Source organism: Morone saxatilis, unplaced genomic scaffold (genome assembly GCF_004916995.1).
Source record: "Morone saxatilis isolate NCDOM2014 unplaced genomic scaffold, NCSU_SB_2.0 Contig2, whole genome shotgun sequence".
Taxonomy (NCBI): Eukaryota; Metazoa; Chordata; class Actinopteri; family Moronidae; genus Morone; species Morone saxatilis.
The window spans coordinates 1521126-1542550 of NW_023339762.1; the positions used below are offsets into that span (position 1 = coordinate 1521126).

The 21425-nt window shown below is 39.3% G+C and overlaps 1 protein-coding gene across 3 annotated transcripts in view; it reads left to right on the forward strand.

Annotated features, from left to right (window-relative positions):
• Positions 1-566: 566 nt before the first annotated feature.
• The window catches only part of kiaa0513 (KIAA0513 ortholog), a 25469-nt gene continuing 4610 nt past the window's right edge, over positions 567-21425 (forward strand). The window contains exons 1-10 of one of the 3 annotated variants that reach the window (XM_035665559.1): positions 622-704; positions 928-1074; positions 8718-9325; positions 12754-12853; positions 12965-13038; positions 13594-13664; positions 14843-15050; positions 15146-15186; positions 15334-15406; positions 16531-16608. In XM_035665559.1, coding sequence (XP_035521452.1) covers positions 8925-9325; positions 12754-12853; positions 12965-13038; positions 13594-13664; positions 14843-15050; positions 15146-15186; positions 15334-15406; positions 16531-16608 — 1046 coding nt within the window. In that variant the 5' untranslated portion in view covers positions 622-704; positions 928-1074; positions 8718-8924. Of the gene's footprint in view, positions 705-927; positions 1075-8717; positions 9326-12753; positions 12854-12964; positions 13039-13593; positions 13665-14842; positions 15051-15145; positions 15187-15333; positions 15407-16530; positions 16609-21425 lie in introns of all 3 variants that reach the window. The other 2 variants (XM_035665558.1, XM_035665560.1) reach the window with 2 other exon arrangements.

Below are 21425 nucleotides of genomic sequence, written 5' to 3' on the forward strand. Positions count from 1 at the left end.
AAATGATAAGCGAACTGCATGTTAACATTCACCTAGCAGAGATATAGTAATGCATCATCACGGGCTAAGGAATGACGTTATTCTGAGCAGTATCTGGGCTTACCCCACATCAAGTTAGTGTAGGCAAGTGCTAAGCACATTTCCGGTCGTAGCACTTACAATAAAACATTTACTCTACAAAAGAGAACCTTTGAGTACACTGACACTATAGATTATGATTATAAAAATATTTAACAAGTTGTTAGGTCAACAAACCTAATATCAGTTAACCCTCAGTTCTGTTTATGGAATGAAATATTTATACTCTTTTGATTAAATAATCTATGACAAACATTAAATGAATGCGTATAGCTGTTTGAGTGGAGAGAATTGATTAAAAAACCCAGTTAACGCTTCCACAAAATAAATGTTTCCTTAAATTGTTGTTGCTCGAGGGCCAAATGTAGTCATCGTGCTTTTATTGTGTAGGAAACATCCGGTAATATTCGCGCTGACTTCACGGGGCACCACGGCTGCTCGGCCGCGCTTCATTGGCTGTGCCGCTCGTCGACGTCATTGGGTCCCCCCACCCTCGTCGTGCTAACCTCTGTTTGCGCCTGCGCTCTTCTTCTGCCTCGAGACCTCCGTCTCGAGCAAAAACCTACGACGCACAAACAGCAGTAAGGAGGAGCAGCCCTTTCCCACTGCCAGCACGGACATTTCATGTACGTAAAGTTGTTACTTCTGTTGTTGTCTCATAAAATATACACTTTTACATTCGAGACTTATTATTGTATTTACGACTTGTGAGTGCCATGTTTGCATGTATTTCGGTTTAATTGAATGGTCCTGGGGTCAAAGAGGATGGTTATTTTCATCTTCTCGTGATATTTTGGCCTTTATTGTTGAATTCGAGTTGTTCTGATGTGTGTTTGGCTTGATTCGCAGATACACCCTCGGACTGATGTGGGGTATCCCCGTTTACCTGAAAAGACCAGCGGCTAACGTTACAGGAAACGTCAGCCTTTTGCTGTGTTTATTCAGCGCTGCTTCCTATCTGTCAAGTGCGCCCAGTCCAGCTACTTGAACTCACTGGTCAGCATTTGTGTTAAATAATAAGCTGTGGTCTGCACTGTGGGAGTCCAAGTATGTTTCATTCATATGTTTTAAACTCTTCATAGTCTAATTAATTCACAGCAGATTCTGGTTGTCCTGTATGGAGACAGCGCAGACCAAACCTCGTTCAGTAAGGTTGCAATATACGGTGACCTTGATTATTGACTAAGATTAATATCAAGTGAAATATGACACAAAGCTTTTTCTCAACTCTATCGAGATAAATATATTTTCGGCACATGTATCGTCCACCAAGCGCATTGTATTTGTAAGACATTTCAACTTTTGTAATTCGTCCTCAAGTAAGTTCAACACGCTTCTTCTAACAAAGTCGGCCCTTTTACATGATGGGTTATAGCGAGGTGTCTCAAAGAATAATGATATTTTAGAACATATGTGCTGCTTTATAGTACTGTCACGTATGCCGCATTGGAAAATAGCTGCTGATTTGCAGTGACTACCATGTCGTGGTCAATCAGGTAAGCACGCTCGCTGACAAGCAGTGGATTTTAAAATTGATAGATTTGTTAATGGAGTCTGGCGTATCGTTCTATCCATTTATGATAGAGTAGCAGGTACACAGGCAGATGTCAGATAATAATAATACATGGCCCTAAATAAAGCAGTACATAATGAGTATATAATAGCTACAGACAGTGAACACTGCGCACACAGGAGGCAGAGCTGTATTAAATAAAATAAAAAACATGTAGCCAGTTTACACAGTAATTTCTAAATTCATCACAGATTCCCATACTACACTTTCAAAACTGTATTCACTCTACGTATCTTGTTCCATTACATCAACCTAGGGATCTGTAATAACCATTGCCAGTGAAGGAAATGCCAACCTGACACAATATTATGGGGCTCCAGGTCTTTGGGTTGACAGATAAAGACTGTGCTCAGTGGTATCTGGAAGGGCACATGGGGGAGAACTTCCTCCCAGCTTTTACAGCATCCATCGCTCATTCCTCCCTGGCTCTGCAGTGTTTTTTTAGTTGTGCATGTTTGTGGCTATCAATGACGTGGGTTTATCTGTTTTTTGTCTCCCACTCGTGTCTTTAAAGCTGGAGAAAAAGCGTGAAATATTTCTTAGCTTCTAAATGAGCATGAATTGCGCAGGCTGGCTTTTTGCCTCTACTTGTTTTCCACTGTGTTACATGTGAGATTGTGATGTGACATGAAGGGTGGATGAAACAAGACATTTGACATGCTGTGTCAAGAGGTGGTCATGGTATTAGTATTGTTAGTGCAGATTGCCCACGTCCTCTTTGACCTCTCTTTGTTATGCTGTTAGTGAGTATGAGTGTCTTTCAGTGGGAAGTGCTTTAAGGCCAAACCCTGGTAGTTTCAGTTTTGCACTCGTTTTTTTGGAACTGTTGTCTGTATGTCATGAGTACTTTGACAACACAATGCATCATCATTTTTTTCCACAATGCAGATAAAGGCATCAACCAATCACATTGTGAGAAGGAGGGCCGTGTATATCACCTTGCTTACAGTATCACAATATATTGCAATATATCGAATCATAATAAGTGATGCGTATTGTATGGCCAGATTCTTTGCCAATACACAGCCCATTTACAGTTCCATTGCCTTCATGTTGGCTGCTATGATGGGCTGCTACTGTTTTTTTGTCTCCAGAAATCCAGCCGCTCCCCTGAAAACAGATGTGGTGTTGCTGTGTTTTGAGTGTTGCCTGTAGTGAGCAGATTATATCAGTAAGTGCAGTCCCCTCCGCTGGTACACTGGCCAACCTCAGCTGACATTCTACACATCAGCCACTTCTGCTTGTCACTCATCTGTCGTAGCATGCAGTAGCTGTCACACTGTGTGCCCAAAAGGAACCAAAATGTACAACCATATTGTAAGTGACAGTAAATCAGTGATTATTTGGCTTTAAGGCTGTATTTTAACAATGTGACTTTATTCCTGCTGTCAAGCTGTTGCCAGACAGCATAGCAGTAGTTCCTACTTGTTGGTGATAGAAGGTGATAAAAGTTATTACTGCTCCTGTTGACACCTGTAATCAGGACAAACACTTCTTTCTGATAAGGTTCAGACTTTCCAAGAGGCTGTGGCGATATTCCTACACTTAGAACACTATTTTCATAGCTTTGGCCATCATTCCTGTCAGTAATAATAATATGATTAAAGCTGCAACAATTAGTTGATTAATTGATTAGTCAGCTATTGAATTAATCAATGGGTTGTGGACAAAACAAGACATTTGAGGACGTCAGCTTGTGCTTTGGGAAACACTTGTAAATGAAGAGTTGGAACAATCTCCTAGAGAATATATTAATAATACTGTCATAGAATTATACTGCAATAGGGTTATACCAACCTTAAAGCCACCCACAAGAAGAGAAGGAAGAAAACTACAGCTTTTTGGAGTGTCAAAAGTGGTGAGACAAGGAATGCATTCTCTGCCTATGTTTTGGTGACTTAGACGTCCCAGTAGACACAATAATGAGGATTCTGAGCAACTTGCCCTCTCAACTTACACGAGGAAGGCAAAGGATTGTGGGTCGGGGAAGTCCCCAGTTGGGTATTGGTTCCTACCTCAGTCAGGCTGAGCATTGTTCAGGAATGCCTGAGAGAGCACTTTGGGTAATGGACCAGTGGCCTGAGAAGGGGCCTTTGAAAGCACCTTGCCCACATGCTGAATTGATATTCTATAATACTGTATTTGACATGGAAGAAAAGCTGACTGATTGCTTTGCATTTGCCGCACATTGCTCATAAAGCCAGGGTGACAGAGATAGATGAACTGTGAAACTGCGCGAGTGTTGAGGGTACCAGCCTCGCTCATATCTTGCTCAAGCGATGTTTTTGCGGACGAGTGTGCTGAATAATATTTCCTGGGGGTGGTGGGAGAGGCTCGGGGCCACGTTGCATAACGCTTCCATGTGTGAATCATACTAAGTGCACTGTAGATGAGAAGAGGGTGCAGGACGGGTCTTGTGATGCTGTTGTGCTGCACATTTGACAGCAACAAGCAGAGATCCCCTCCACTAAATCACTCAGGTCTTCCACCGTGAAAGAAGCACCTCCCTCTCTGCACGTTACCTCAAGGGGGGTGTAGGGGCAGGTTGTCATTTAGTGTTTGTTTATGCATGTGTGTGTTGGAGGTGTGGGCTCCCCTTCAGGCTCATGAAAGCAGAAATTCTGCAACCTTTGCAGTCTGAGTGAAGGAACACTGATTTACTGAGCACTCCAGTGTGTGTGTGTGTGTGTGTGTCTGTGTTGGCTGTGGCCAATAAAAACAACTTACTTGTTTTTATTGGCCACACAAAGTACTTACAAAACTAACCAAAATAAAAACATAAAGGAAATGTCTTTAGTTTTAGTCTCTGTCAGTTTGGTCAAATCTGTTAACACAGCAAGCACGAGGAGGCGTTGGTGCATACATTTATTGAGACTGACTAACCCTAACTGTGAGTCACTGTGTTTGTACTGTAATACCTATTCTGACAAATAGCTCCATATTATAATAACAAAACTAACACTGAAACTAAGACTAAACTGAAATGAGCAATCCCACTCTGGAAACTAACTTAACTAACAAAAAATACAAAACTATAATAATTCCAACACATAAACACATATGAATGAAAACCTAATATTAAGCAGAATTTGAGTGGTTCCAGTGGTTTATGTTTGTTGGCGAAGCATTAGCATACAGAATAATCCAGTATAGATACATATAGTGGAGTGCATAATGTTTTGCCCTGTTATTAAAGAAGAAGTGAGTTGAAGAGAATGGATCAGAGTAGAAACATCCCAGCTCTCGTTCTTGTGAAATGTATATGTGGCTTCTTGGAGTTTAGAGCAATATAATACATACATAATACAAATACAAATTTAAGTATTTCTGTAAAAAATCTGATAAAATAAGTTAAAACAAACAACAACAAAAAAGTATTATTTATCAAGCTTGACACCCAAACTCCATCAGGACTGTGTGGGTGTGGTTTGATCAGATTTGTTTGACAGTGGCCAAACAACCCACCAACTGTTATCAGATTGTTGCTCAACCCTAACTGGTGCACAGAGGTACCTGACATCACCCTTCAAATCGTGAGTGGAGCACAGACAAAAACACAAATACAGAGATCTTTCATGTTAAATACCAAAAATTGCTTAAAAATATGTTTTATTTTTCAGAAGCTTCAAATGAATAGAAGGTCCTCAAAAGCAGAAAAAGCATTGCAGAGAAAGCCTGGGTTGCGGTAGAGCCAATCAGAGGTGGCAAAACTAAACTAAAGTTCAAAGTAACTAAAGTAACAATCCTGTTTTGAAAATGTAAGACATATTATATTTGTGTAAAAGTAAAAAGTTGTCTGAAAAAAAATATGTACAGATACCTAAAAAAGCTACTTCAGTACTTCCTACCTGTGGAGCCAGTGACGTACAAGATGATATTAAGAGCATAAAAATGATCATTGCAATGTTCAGTTGAAAAAGAAATATTTCTGTTTAGAGTAAATAACAGTTGCCCTAATATTGATCCTTGTTTGACACCTGATTTGAAGCCACAGCAACAATAGCAGAGTCACCAAAACCAATGAAAAGCTGCTTATTTGACAAAATATTAGTATCAAAAGCTTTGGACAGATCTACAATGTCATCAACTACAGCAGCTGCAGTTTCAGCAGTGGCTGAAGGACATTACTCTCCTCCAGATGGCACATCATTGAAACCAGTAATTATTGGATTTTAAACCGACAGGATGGCTTAAATATAGGCCCATCCTAGTTATTTAGGTTCAGCTTGAGAGGCAATTCATTCATTTTCTTACATTTTGTTTTCTCCTCCTTTTTTGCTGACATTTTAGCATGTTACATATAGGTATGTGTATGGTTGTGTGTATATGTGTGTGTTGATCTTTGCCCTCATGTTGTGTGTGTGTGTGTCTGTCTGAATGTGTCACCCTGGGTCTTACTAAATACTGCATTACATAACCACCTCGTCTTCAGAGCTGCAGCCCAAACATACAGCAGCCCCAAAGCCTGCAAGTGTGTGTATGTGTGTTTAGGCTAACAGCGGTATAGCTGTGCATGTCCAATCAGAAGACCAAACAGTGTCCTCTGATAGAGGAGCTAGTGGAGCAGATTAGCCCAAGGACAGAGAAGTGCAGGATGTGTGTGTATGAAGGCTAGGCAGCTGTTGCTGTTTTCCTCCTCAGAGGGTGTGAGGACAGGGTGAAGATTCCTGGGAAGTCCTGAGTGAGAGTCAGCAGTATAAAACTGTCAAATAAAATCATTGATTTGACATTCAACCAGTGCTGAGTACAGGGCTGTTTGAGTTACGCAATAAATGTACAGAAGTGCAGCAGACAATTTGTGATTGTGGGAAATTGTTTGAACGGATCAGATATGCAGTTTAAGATTTGAGTTTCCTGTCTTTGTGGTTTTCAATCAATGATTTCAACTTCCTGTTATTTGCATGATATGAATGCTGACGTGTGACTAAAAAGGAACAAGTTAGCTTCAATTGTCACTTGATTTCATAAATACAAGCAAAAGGTACACCTAACATGTTTAAAGCAACTCTGGGCATGATATTTAAGTACAAGTTGCCACGTTATGAGCTTAAATCACAATGTGGAACTGCTGCTTACACTAACAGCTACAGAGTCTCCTTATTTGATCAGCTGCAATTCTAGGATGTGTCCTGTTCTCTTCTGCTTTTATGTTTGTGAACTTAAAACTGATATGCAGCAGTGTCCTAACCTAAAGTCTCTTTCTACAACCTCAGGTCAAGGAAGCACAAGAGTATCCTATCAGGAAGTTTTTTTTCATGCCAGCCAACAAAAACCTGCTCAGCTAACATTCTTTATAGCTGAATGTCTACCCTGATCAGCAGCTACAGGAAATAACCTTACTTTTCAAATTCACTTTTTTTTTTGCTGTTACTTCGAAAATTGGTATAATCATCTATAATACCAATTCTGTACAACAGACATATTCCCTGCGGGAGAAGTAGCCTCGGTGCAAACCTTTGAATCACTTCCAACGTCTTAATTAAAACCAACCTCCAACGATTAGTCGATTAATCAATTATTAAAATAATCACCAACGAAAGATTTGATAATGGATTAATCATTTCCGAGTCCTTTTTAAGAAACAATGTCCACATTTTCTGATATCAGCTTTGCAAATACTAATATTTTCTGCTTTCTTTAGTCCTCTATGACAGTAAACTGAATATCTTATAATCAAATTTGAGGACGTCGCCTTGGGCTTTGGGAAACACTGATCAACATTTGTCACTATTTTCTGACATGTATCTATAAAACCTCTGAAAACAGGGGAAAATGTTGACTAACATGAACACAACGTTAGACTGCAATAATACTAAAACAAAATCATGACTGTGCAAATGGTTCATCTCGAGCACTGCGCAGCACAACTAGGTGTGCTTAAACTGGCAATGGAAATGCAAATCGGTGCCACATGGTTTGACTCAACATGGCCAAAAGTCCCATTGGAGAACTCCTATAAGTGTCCCAGTATTCATTCTAGTGTGCATAATACAGGACCCAAGAAATAGCTTACCTAAATGGAATGCAGCCATCATCAATAATGTTAATAGTAACACCTGTGCTTTCTCTACTGTGATGGCAAAGTGTTTCACCCTAATGTTTAGCCTGATTATCAGGCTTTAGGGAAAGCATAGGAGAAACAGAGATCATTAATGATTGCTCTGTACCATTGAAGTATACAGCATGGACAACAGAAAGACTTTGAAACTGATACACCTAAGAGGCTGCAGCCATTATTAATTTCATTACCTGCACCTGTGATTATCTGTCTGTGACATGCCAAAATGTCTGCTGGGAAAAAGGCCTATAGAGTTGATTTTTATGATGACAAAAGCAAACATTTCCCTTCCTCTAAGTTACATCCTGGTAGGCAACGCGATCTAGTGAGAGAGGGGATAAAACACTCAGTAGGAAGGACAAATTAAACACACCTCAGATAGTGTCAGGTCCAAGCACTTGGACAAATAGAAATTGAGTAAAATCCAAACTGTCTGCTAAACAGCAGTTAGTGTTAGTGATTTTTCCTCCCTCCTTTTTGGCAGCAGCTTTATGTGGACCTTTTTTTTTTTTTTAAAGATTCAGGCTAAAGATTCAGTTGAAATTCTTATTTTTAGCCGTGTTAGCCATGTAGCATAAGGATTGCAATATCAGCCAGCTGATCAGGACCAGGCTGAAATATCTGGACAAATATTGGATGAACTGACATTCATATTTTTCTCAGGATACTATATACTATACTTTGCTTTATGACCAAAGACTAATGACATGTTTATTGCCAGTTAGTTTCATTTGACCAGATTCTTGCCAATACACAGCCCTAGTTAGCACATTAATTCACTAAACTAAGATGGTGAACATTGTAAATATTATACCTGCTAAACATCAGCATGTTAGCATTGTCATTGTCAGCATGCTACCATGCTGACGTTAGCTCAAAGCACAGCCTTACAGAGGTGTATTCTCTGTATTGTTTACCTCTCAATGCCATTTTGTTCTATTAGGTTACCCAGTACATTTAACTGGATGTACAAGATGACCACAGTGTTAATTTTTCCTTTGTTCACAGATGCATTGGGTTTGTGAATTCACTTGATGTCAGCACCCTCGGGGGTGGGAGGGTCTGCAAAATCCAAACCCAATAATAACAGTGACCTCAGCTGAAACCTCCAACTAGCAACTACGTATGTGTCCACCCTCATGTTCCTGCAGAGCACCGAATAGCTCACTCTGAAAGCACTGTTGCAGAGCTAAAAGAAAGGGACTTAATTCCCACATGGAGGGCGTCGCAGTGGACAACCTAATAGACTTTGACATGCCCTCAGAGGCCACAACTCTTGGTGTAGATGTAGGCCAGGAACAAGGCCATACAGACCTTTTCTCCCCAGAGCCGGCGTCTTCCATGGGAGTCCACCAGAAGCCCTTACTGCCAGAGCCCATGGTGCCAACTGAGCCCAGCTCTCACCACCACCGCCACCACCACCCAGAGGAAGGAGATAATGACAGCGATGCTACAGAGTCGGCAGACAGCGAGAACGACATGGACCCGCCCTCTCATATGTGGGAGCTGAGGAGGTCGTCCTCTTCATCAGCTCACAGTGGAGAGGACGCTGACACTGAGACAGTGGAGAGGAGGCAGTTCATGAAGGCTTATGTGGAGAAGGTGTTTCATGGAAAGTAAGGAAAAAATATGTTTTTCTTCTGTTTTATAATGAACCATATGTATGTACAAGGTCTGTTTGACCCGATTTTTGAATATGAGGTCAAACCACAGAAGAGAATTTACTAAGAAAAAACATAGAGGGTATATATGCTGTATGTCACTCTTACCCTTTTCCACCAAGGCAATTTGAGGGCTGGTTCAGAGCCAGTGCCCAATCTTGAACCATTTTTTTTGCGTTTTGACAGTGGCCAGGAAAACACTTTGCTGGTCCAGAACCAAGATCCGCTTACAACAGGGGTTAGGGGTACCTTGTGACCAGCCAGTTATGTATTTACACATGATAAGCTACTAATTTCTCACACATATTGTTCTGAACATAACACCAATATTTTGTTATTTAGTTTGTATAATGCGAGAAATTCCTAGCATGCTTGCTTGGGTAATGTTAATTGTAGATGTTACAAATGTAACATTGAGCCAACTCTGGTTCTGCTGGCAGTATTGTGGGAGTGCAATACTAAATCGGTGGACTCTTTCAATGAAAAGAATCAGTAATTTTCAAGATCATATCATATTTGCTGATTGAATGCTACATGTCCAAAAGAACATATATGCATATTTGTAGTGAAATGTGCAGGCCATTTGCAGGCACTCTTCTGTGAGTGATGTTGTGGCTGTTGGGGCAGTGAGCATTGTGTGGTTGGATGGCAGCCACCATATAATGAATGCAGGGGAAGAGCGAAACGCTGAAGGTGCCCCATAGCTGCATCAGCTCATCTCAGAGAGTGGTTAATATTGTTTAAGATGGACCGGATGGGCCCCTCCGGCATCAATCATCAATCAACAGTGCACTGCTGGGTATTTTATTTCTACTTTTCTCCTCATCTTACCCCTTTTTTCATATTATTTTTTGTTAGTTGTTTTATTTATTACATTTTTTGATGCAGTGATTTGTTTTGTCATCCTTTTTCTCGGCTGTGTGGCGCCGACAGTTTCCCCTGCTTTAGGCTGTGTTTTCACTTATATTCAGATCAACATTGTTCCATTTTTGTCCCCCAGAATGTCTAGAAACATTCACCCGGTCAGAGATTCCTGTGACTCAGCAGCAGAGGCCCATGGGGGACAACAGTGCAACATGAACTTTTGAGAAATCAAATGTGAGCAGGGTGAAATGTTAAAAGGAGGCTTCTAAATATCAGCAGGGTAGCTATGTTTATTGAACTCTTTCTGGTATATCTGCTGCAGGCCCAATCATTTCTGACCTTGCTGAATACCATGTCAGGTAATTTGCCATATGTTGGTCAGCGGTCCACAGATAGCAAGTCGACCTCATCTCTAATAATCCATCTTGCCTTGACAACTCCAAAGCTGACGAAATGACATTCGCCCTCTTTACCTTCTTTAGGACAGTCCAGTCATCTTTCATGACTGCTAGTAGATTCATATTGAGTAAGATGTCCAGATGAACATAATGTACTATAGTAAGTAGGGGTGTGCATCTGTCCCTTCTAAGACAATCCGATATGTATCTAGATACAGTTCAGGGACGATGCATTTTAATATGCTTACGATACTGTAAGCAAAGCGATATATGTAAGAATTGGGTGTGATACAATGTGATGCCCTATGATGCATCTGGTACAGTTCTTAACATTTTAATGAAGACATTTACTTTCCATTCTAAATTAAAATAAGCCAATTTTATAAAAGTGACATTGCTTACCTTCAGATAAATATATTTTATAAAATACCGGGAAACCCCAAATTTCTTTTTTTGGAAACAAAATGGAAGACAAATGTCTCATTTCAGAATTTCATGTCATTGTGTTCATTGCTTTTCCAACAAAAACAGACAAAGAAGCCTTTTTGCCGTGATTACCATAGACTTCGGTCCAGTTGTAGCTCAGTTGTGGCTGCAAAGTGTTAAGTATCTGTGTCTTGCGTGTTGTTGCTTGTGCTAGCTGTATTAGCATCCACAGGCTCCTCGTCTCGTCCAATTTTCCGTAATCTGTGGTGTATGTAATCTCTGCACAGATTACATTTCAAAATGTGTAGTTAAATTATAGTTGCATTGTCTAGGATTACTTAATTACATTTTTGCTTACATCTTTGAAATATGGTTTATTTTAAAGCTCTATTAAGGGTCGCTTGCCCTCATAGCTCACCTGGTAGAGCTGGCGACCCTTCTACCAAGGCTGAGTCCTTACTGCAGCAGTTTGACTCTGACCTGTGGCCCTTTGCTGCTTGTCATGCCCTCTGTCTCTCCCCCCTTTCCTCTCTCTCTTCAGCTGTCACTATCGAAATAGGCAATATATTTTATATTTTAAAAAAAGCTCTAGGCTTTATAGATCTTGTAGATAGGGCAATGGGCTAAATTTCACACATATTCCTACACATTCTCTGATTGGTCGACATGCTAACAACAACACGGAAAAATTGAAAAAATAATCACAGAAGACATTGGGTGCAATAAGATTTGACCTGTAAATTCTGGATATTTAAAATGAGTTTTATTTGCATTGAAAATGTTTTGAGATGTTGTGATACACTCATCCGTTACCATTTTTTGCAAACTGGCGTGACACTGACTGTGGCTTTCTTGTCTAGGTTCTTCAGTTGGTCACTCTGTAGAGAAAAAGTCCTTAAAGGAATAGCTCAACATGTGTGGAAATAAACATATTGTCTTGAGTTTAGTGAGAAGATTGGTAGTACTTTCAGGCTGTATGCTAAATGTGAAGCTACAATCAGTAGCCTGTTAGCATAGCTTTGCCTCGCTCTGTCCAATGCTGATAAAACCCATCTTCTCTTCTAACTCTCTGCCAAACATTTCCAAAATGGTGAAGTATTCCCTTGATTACCTGTTAGCATTAGCTGTAAGCTTATGAAAACAAGGTGTGCTATTGCTGGGTTGTAATGCGTCACTAGCAATACAGAATATATTTAGTATATAGGGCAGCTGGGGCACAGGAAGTATGGGCTCCTTTCGCTACATATCAAAGTGTCCTTGAGCAAGATATTGAACCCCAAACTGCTCCTGATGATATGCATTGGTGTGTGAATGTGGCGTGTAGTGTAAAGCTCTTTGAGCGGTCAGACGATTAGAAAGGTGCTATATAATTGCTGTCCATTTTCCATTTATTTAAAAATTTGCCAATCTTTTTGTATTTTTGTTCACACACAAATCTTCTACATCAACCTAGCTTACAATTTTTTTTAAACATTTCTATCTACCCAAACTTATTACTATACTACTACTATGAACAATTGAGTGATGTATGTTTGATTGAATGCGTTCTGTTTAGCTTTCTGCACTAAGAATCTGAGACAGGACATTTCGATCTTGTAAGTCATTAAGTAAACAAAACCAGCTGTGATGATACTGTTTTTTCACAAGGTCTTTAAATTAGTGCTGTAATGAGTTTTTTGGCCCATGTTTTCACAGGGAGGACTTTGACCAGGAAGAGAAGGCTCGTTTTGGAGAGCTGTGCAGCGGAGAAAACGGCAAAGGCAGGGAGTGGTTTGCCAAATACGTCAGCGCACAGGTGAATATGGGAAATCTTTTTATTCTTTAACTTGTGTAAGCTTATGGTTGTTGAGATCTTGTCTTTATCCTGAATAAGCTTATAACTTTTTTGTCATACTTGTATTTACAGCGCTGCCACTCTAAATGTGTGAGTGAAGCCACCTTCTACCGACTGGTGCAGTCCTTTGCAGTTGTACTCTTCGAGTGAGTCTGTATGCGGTTGACCCTGTTGGAGACCAACTTACTGTAGTTGTCTATGCTGTTTGACTGTAAAGGATAAGGCTAGCAATAATATAAAAAGTTGTAATTGTTGTGAGAACATTTCCCACGAAAAGACAAAAATCTGTCGATGCTGTAAGGATTAATGCACATTTGATGCTCTAGTACAGTGGTTCCCAACCTGGGTGTTGCCAAGCTTCAGAGGGGTCACAAGGCCTTTTGATTTTAAGGCATACAAAAAAAAAATAATAATATATGTATATATATTGCTCTGGTGGGATTGAGTCAAAATAAACTACAGTGTGTCTCTTCATTGTACTGAAGGAGCATATCACTTTATGTGGACAATAATGGAGTTACAGAACAAGAAGATATATCTTATATATGCTTTTTATTTATTAATAGCAGAAACCCATTGTGGGTATTCATGGAATTTGTTAACAATATTAAAAATATAGAGCATCACCTACGTATCCTTTTAGTGACAAATTGATCAATTCTAGCAGTGAGGTCATGACTAAAGAAATTATGTGTTTACAGATGTTACCAGATGGACGACTACAGCCCGGCCAAAAACCTCATGACTATGTGCTTCACATACTACTACAGTGGTAAGGTCTAATTCAGTCTCTCTTCAGTCACGTATTGTCTGTTCATGTGCCAGACTTTGAAACGTAAACACAACATGGTGTTGAATTGAGAAAAGAGTTGCACAGCAAAAACAAAACCAGCTGTGCATCTTGGTGAGTATCACCCCTCAGTGCTGATTGACCCTGCGGCTTCTCTTGCAACAACACCACAACCACATGTGCAATGATGGTAGTGCCTGTGCTTATGCAAGCAGGAAGCTTTGAGTGAATAGGAATCTACCATGGCACTGTACATTGCACCAGCATCTGTCTGCAGTCAGGTCTGCTATAATTTTAAAGTACACCTGCACTATAGGCAGCTTTGCATAGTGGTGAATGGCTAAAAAAGGTCTCCCTGCAAGGAAACATACCTGGTTCAAAGGAAGAGTAACTGTGCATGTTGACAGTTCTACAGAAGTCTTTATGTTGTTTCACAGTACACTTAACCAGGGCTAAAAGCATTCTTAGAACTTTCTCTTTGCTCCAGGCTATGGAAGGTGATAGCCCCAGGCTAAAAAGCTTTCACACTTTATTCCTAATAAGGATATTATTTATAGTTGAGTGTTGTTGAATCCTGAGTGGAACCGATTCAAGAACCAGAGCTAATTTGTTGGAAAATGGGTACTCCTGGTCCACACTTCTCTTCCCAGTAGTTTCCATCTAGAGCCATAAACATAAATGTAAACATTAGTCCATGTTCCATGGGACATTTACCCCAGGGCTAGTAGAAGTGCAATGTGAATCGTATAGTCCTGGGCTTACGTTATCTCTGGGATAAAAGTGTTTGTGTGAAAAGGGGCTTCAGTTCTTAGTGTGAGAAACTATGAACTGAGGGATCCATCCAAAACACAAATTATTGTTTTTATTTCCAGCTCAGTGAGTGGCAGCTGGCTAAGATGAAGCTAATTGCTCCATCAAATTTCAGACAGGCCACATGATGTCAACACCTGTGAGATTAAACAGCAAGGTGCTGTCTGTCAACTGTACAATGCGTGCTCTGTACACTGTTTTTTAGCCTGAACAGTCTGCAGTGCGTTGGACCAAGGACATCACAGGGACATTGGATTAAAAGGACAACTTGATGTTTGAGCAATTTGGCTTTTATTGCTATATATTTAATTAATACAGATAGATGAACTCTCTGCTTTCCTCTTGTTCAGGGAAGTCCCCACCATCTCCCTCGGAGCTTCTGGATCGCGGTGGTCCTCCACCTGGTCTGGACTCGTACCTCAACAAGGCCAACTTCTGGCTGTCTGGGAAGAAGGATGCCGCTGAGCGCCTCCTTAAAAACACATCAAAGACTGACGTCAAAGGCTTCTTCGGAGGCCTAGAGAGCAAGTTGAGGAGCTCAATGGCTCCCAAGACAGAGTGAGCAAAGGCATCTCCCCCTCTGAATACTTTTCATTAACACAGTCATGCATAGTTTTCATTCCTTACTCCTTTTCTCTCATTCTTATTTCTAGGGATGGGGAAAGCCCAGTTGAGACAAAGCCCATATCACCAGGTACAGTGCAACAAAAGACGTGAGCTGCAGCTCAGTGCAACAGACAGTTCAAAAAAAGCCTTTTCTTTCTCCAGCTCCACTGCTTTGTTAGTTTTCATAAACATTGATTATGCTGTGCCAGTGTCATGTTTTTCTCTTCTACCCCAGTGTCTGAGGCTCCAGAGGATAAGAAAGCAGAGAAGGTGTACCTGTACACCCACCTGAAGCAGCAGCCCATCTGGTAAATTGAGGAAACTCTGTCCACAAAGAACATCTGTCCTTGTTAAGAAGCTCATTATGTGGTCATTATATCTCTCAAACAAGACTGTCTACAGAGACTAAGGAAGAATTCATTCAATGATTCAGTAATTTTGGTTAAAAAGAAAAATATGGTAAAAACATTTTTGTTATTGTTCTGAGAGAGATTGCGATATGATTCTGGATTTGTTTGTGAATGATAATTTTTCCATCACAAATTAGATTTTCCCTGAAAAAACTATTCAAATCATGATCATTTTTGGGGTCTGTACCAAACAAACACACAAAATTTGTAGGCCAGTGTATCTCTTCAGAACTACAGTGCTTCATTATAATGCTATCAGTCACATTTTACCTTTATCAAACAAATTACAGCTTCTGCGGATTGCATATTGCAATTTCGATAATATTTTGATTAATTGTGCAGCCCTAGTAAAGATGATTAAATTAAATTAAGGAAAATGGACTGGACTTCATAACTATATACTCCAGAGAAAATCTACCTTTTGAGTATTAAATACACGGTGCCTTTCTCCTTTACGCTCGACTGCAGCCTTTGTCAACTTGGATTTCCAGCAGCTACAATGGATATCAGTGGTGACCCCAAAAAACACCAAAACATTCATAAAAACCTCTCAAGTCACTCCTGCAGCATAATCAACGTCTCTATGCTTAGTATTGTGATTGACCTGCTATAGTTGTTAGTGCTCCTAATGGCATTTGCAAGAATCCACCGGGTCTGAACGATAACAACCACTTTGGTACACTTGGAATCAGACTCAACAATCAATTATCAAACCAAAGTGTCTTTCCATCTTCCTCAGCTCTGATTGATTTGGTTTTCGTTTCATGCCAGTCGATGTCTGTGGCCAAATACCGAGTTTAGGAGCACTAGGAGGAGCCAGAGGAACCTGATTATCTGTCTCATGTACTACTGTTAGGATATAGTGAAAGTTTCCGCAAATATGAGAAGGAAGTCGAAGTAGCACAAGTTCTTGAGTAAACATACATACATATAAATTCCTTAATTTGTAGCCCCATCCCTAGTGGCAGGAATGGTCAGGTCATGCAGGAAACCTATTAAATGTCATCCATTCTCTCTGTCAGGCATACACTACGATTTTGGAATGCTGCATTTTTTGATGCCGTCCACTGTGAAAGGAAAAAAAGATCGCCAACCACAAGGTGAGTCTAGATTGGACTCTGGACAGATAAGTAAAAAAGTTTAGTTACATAATAAAGTGGCGGATTGTGGGGAAAATGTAGTATTTTTTAAAAATCATAAGTGGGATGTGTGTGTTCCTGTGTCACTTTATCTGTCTGATAAAGTTTAAATAAAGTTTGGAAATCCTGTAGGGATGCACTGCAACACCAGTATCTAAAGAGAAATCTCTGCTGTTCAGAATGCCTCAGCCTTAACCACTACTGCTGATAATCTCCTGATGCTTCTTCTCCTCCTGTCTTCTCTTACTGTCTACAAACTGTTGTTCTTCTTTCTGCATGTTGACTTTAACCCTTTGTCTCCTTGTGCCTTGCTGCCGGGCAGGGGAACGCAGGATGAAGAGAAAGACGAGAGGTCTGTTCTTCCATTTGTCTGCAGCCCTAAAATAGGAAAAAATAGTCAAACTAGGAGAAAAAGCAAAGATCAATCAAGGCAGATAGGAGAAAAAGGGCTCAGCGTAGTGGGTGTTTTATAATTATGGCTAAATCTGAAGGTGACAGAGGGCTCGCAAAAAAAGGCTATTGTGATATTCTGTTTGGTGATAAGAAAAACAGCAATTCCTGACAAGAATTTGTTATGTGACGTTTCCCATTTTCCTTATCACAGACACCAACAGCTAACTGCTAACTCATTAGCTTACTTAAAGCAACACTATGTAAGATCTGTACACCTGCATTTCATTAATTACATTACTTATGATCTAGCAAATCAACAACTTTGCTAACACAGCCAAACATCAAGCAAGTGCCACAACACAAGACATAGCAAGCCAGATAATATTACTGACTAGTCCAACAGCAAGAAGTGTCCTGGAAAACCTGGAGACTGGTAATTTAGAGACTGGTTTTCCAAGCATGGAAACACCTGGAAATAATAATAATAATATTCTATGTTTTCCTGGAGATTTTTTATTGTATTTTGGCCCGTCACTCAGATCACCAGTGTAAACCTAGGTGTGTATTTTGTTTAAAACTCTGTTGGTAGGATAACCTGTATGACACTTCTATCGTCTATCAGTGGCAGTGACTTGCAGTGATCTTTTCAGCATCATCTTATTTTTTTCACAGCCGCAATTTACAGTTGTTGATAAATATATGCGCAATGATGTTAATTGTATGTGCAACAAACACTTTTACTTTTTAGAAGATAATTTTTTGTAAAAATAACTACATTCTGCTTTATTTGGACTGTTACTTATGGGCTGTGGCCAAATTAATGTTACGGTTAGAGGAAAGTAAAACATAGTCAATTTGCCTGAAAGTGCAGCTTATTTGACCATTTGTAAGCAAGTCCTGTATTGTCAAGAAAAACTGCTGGAAAATGTCATGGGAAGGTCACAAAGCTGTCGCCAACGACTAAAAGTCAGTCCTACATTTACTCTTGTCCAGCGGCTTCTTGCTCAGCCACTCTTTCTTTTTCTCTTCTTAGCTTCCTCCTTCATCCTCTTAGCCTCTGCCATTAGCTATGTCCAAATAAGCTGTTGAGTCCAGTTACATTGCCTGCGTCAAAATTATGTTGAAGCTGTTATTTTGAGGTAGAAAAGTTACATAATGTTGCTTTAAGAAGAAGCGCGGACACAGCAGAGCTCATATTCTGAAAAGCCAAAACCCCCAGAAATAAAAGTATTCGTAGGCCTGTGTGCCACCAGAATAATTCCAGGCTTTTACAAGGTTTTAATGATAATTAATAAATTGTGCTATGGAGCCATGTTTATACCATTTATTGTTAATTCTTGCTCATTCATGTGGATACACTTTCACATGCTTTGTCATGTCAGGGGCGGGATAGACAGTGGTTTCAGACTTTCCACTGCACAGTTGGCTGTACCAAGAAATGCAGCAATGCGCCGACAAAGGCAGTGACAAAAACTCTTTTGAAACATGGATGTGAACAGTGCAGGTTTAAAAAAAATAATAATAATAATAAAAAAAATTTGTTTTACGAGGAAGAAATATGTTTTAAAAATGTTTTAGGCATCAAGGATACACACTATGTGAAACAGTGAATATTAACATGTCAGCTGTGATTGTTTACGAGAAAAAGGTAAGCCATCTTTAAGCGATCCTGAAATGGAAACTGTAAATGCTAGAGCAGGAAACAAATTCTATGTTTCAAACACATTTCAGTGTGATTAGACATCTATGATTATATATAACAATTAAAACTTAAATTTCAAATGAATTGCCTGATGTAATGCAATACAATATCAAATCAAATGTAAAGTCTTAATTAATTAATTAACTAATTATTAATTAATGGCATTTTTGATTAACCAGTTGTTAAGTTTCAAAAATGTATCAATGTATTAATTCAGTGGTTTTCTGTGAAGGAAACTACATGAAATTGTATTTTTCTATAGTTTAGATAGTATGATAGTAGTGTGTGATTGTTAGAAAATAGAAAATAAATAATACAGAAGAAAAAAGTGTAAAAAGATACCAAACTTCAGAGTAAATCTCATCTCTGATCAGTCACAGGAAATAATCTGCTCTAAACTCATCCAAATCACTTGTTCACTTGTTTTCCTGCAGTTATTGTGTTCACTATTTGGGTTCATTGTACAGTTTATCAGTTGTACTGTACTGTTATTGTTGTTTATAATAGGAAATATCTGTTAATTATGTCACATAGAAAAAGGCTTCCTTAAGGTAAAAACCTGGGAAACACTGTATTAATTGATTCAAATTAAACATGAAACAAGTCTGTAATTACTCCGGTGGCACACTTGATTGTTGCCAAGATGGAGGACCTCCAATATGACCACAAGACACATTCTCCTCATCAGCTGTGATTGGTGTGAGAGTGAGAATCCAAGTTAAACAGAAGGAGCACAGTGAAAGGTAGTGAAAAGCTGAGGGAGATATTGAGTGATCTGATGACATACTGAGCTCTGTGTTTTTCCCTGTGGTGAAGGGTGAGGCTCAAGGTCTGTGAGTCGCCCGTGGTCTAATTTGCAGTTTGTCAGCTGTGCTCCAGTGAACAGTGATAGGATAGTCTCTAATGGTAAATCCCCAGACTGGACAACAGGAGTCCTAGTGTAAGACTCTGTTGTGTATAAATTAAAAGATATAATCTTCTTACAGCAGGACAATAATGTCCACATCACTAGAATTATAAATCGTGGTGGTTTACTGGTAATTATAATGGGATTACTGTGTGTGTGTGGTTTACTGTGTTTGATTAATTGTTTTTTAGAGTGTACCCCATTTCTTCGTTCCAGCTTTATATGAGTTATTTTCTGGATTCAGTTATGATATTTTTGTGCCCTTTTCATCTTTCTTCATTTGGCTTCTGTTGGCATGCTGTTGTGGTTGTCTAATAGGTGATGTGATTCACTCGGGTATTATGCCACGCTGCTGTTGAAATGATTTTTGTACCCATAATTGACGAGTAAAGGCATCACACCCATAGTTAATATCCTGGATGTGCAAAGAGGCCTTGTAAAATGTCTGGGATGGTATTTATATCTCGAGGAGGAGACACTGCAGTCTGAAGGTGTTTTCTCTCACAGCTCGCTGCATGTTCACACAATTCATCTCCTAACGTGATATTTTTTATCTCCCTCCATCCGCATGTTGCCTTTGCTTCTCTTTGTTACCACTATTGCACACTTCTATGTTTCTACTGCAAATTAATTGCAGGGATGCTGTGCATGCCCTAAATCTAGATATCCACTGTAAAATAAATGAACACAGAAATTGCTGATGTACTACACTGCAGTTTTGGTCAACTGAAGATTGTGGATGTGTTGTTTTGTATTGCTGCCAATACCTAACCAAATATACAATAGTTAATGTGATGGCATGTTGAAATATTCAGTAGAGTAAATATTGTAGAGCCAAAACCATCAGTTATATTCTTTGTAACACAGTCAACATAGCTTTCTAATATCACTGTTTATTATTGATTTTAAGTGTATGAAATAAGTTTTCTCTCATTTTTGGACAAAATAGTCAAAAATGACCCCAGTCTTTTATTTATGTTACAGCTGCATTAATACCATTTTTTGGCAACCTAGGGGGCAGCACTGACCGAACTGATATTATCATAATTTTGCCGCATCATTTTCACATACAGCTGACTCAGAGCAACATTAGCTTTTATTTTAACATGATTAGTCAATTAATTTTCGACTATTCAGTCAGTAAAGAAAGCGGGATAAACAAAAACAGATCTGCAAATTGCATGATTTCATGACAGAATGAGCCCTGGCATGCACCAAACATCACAGGCTGATTATATCTAACAATCTGAGAGTCACCAGAGAGAGAGTCTATTGATGGCTGGTTTTAAAGAAGATTCACTGGGTTAAATAAAAATGGAATACTGGTTATTACTGTCTTCCTACTTTATAATTTCGTAAATGTGTGTGGTCATAGTCGATGTTGTAGCAAATGTAAAGTAGCATTTGGTGGCACAACCATTGTACAGGATGGGAAGTTGTCCATTAAAACTGCAGTAGATAACTATTCAATACTTTAAATAAACTTTCACTATATTCTGACAGTAGTATATGAGACGGATAATCTGTGAAACAATTAGGTTCCTCTGGCTCTTCCTAATGCTCCTAATGGTCTAATCTTTCTCTGATATTTTTAGAAGATTCACCTACTGCAGCTTTAAGGTTTTTGATAGAAATCTCACCTGTAAATCTCACCAAACGTTCTCCTTCTGATATGTTTTATTGTGATGCTAGGTATTGTATGCATGTATGTTCTATAAATGTTTTATATTCCAGCATCAATAATACCACGTTTTTGTTCAGAATCAGAATCAGAAT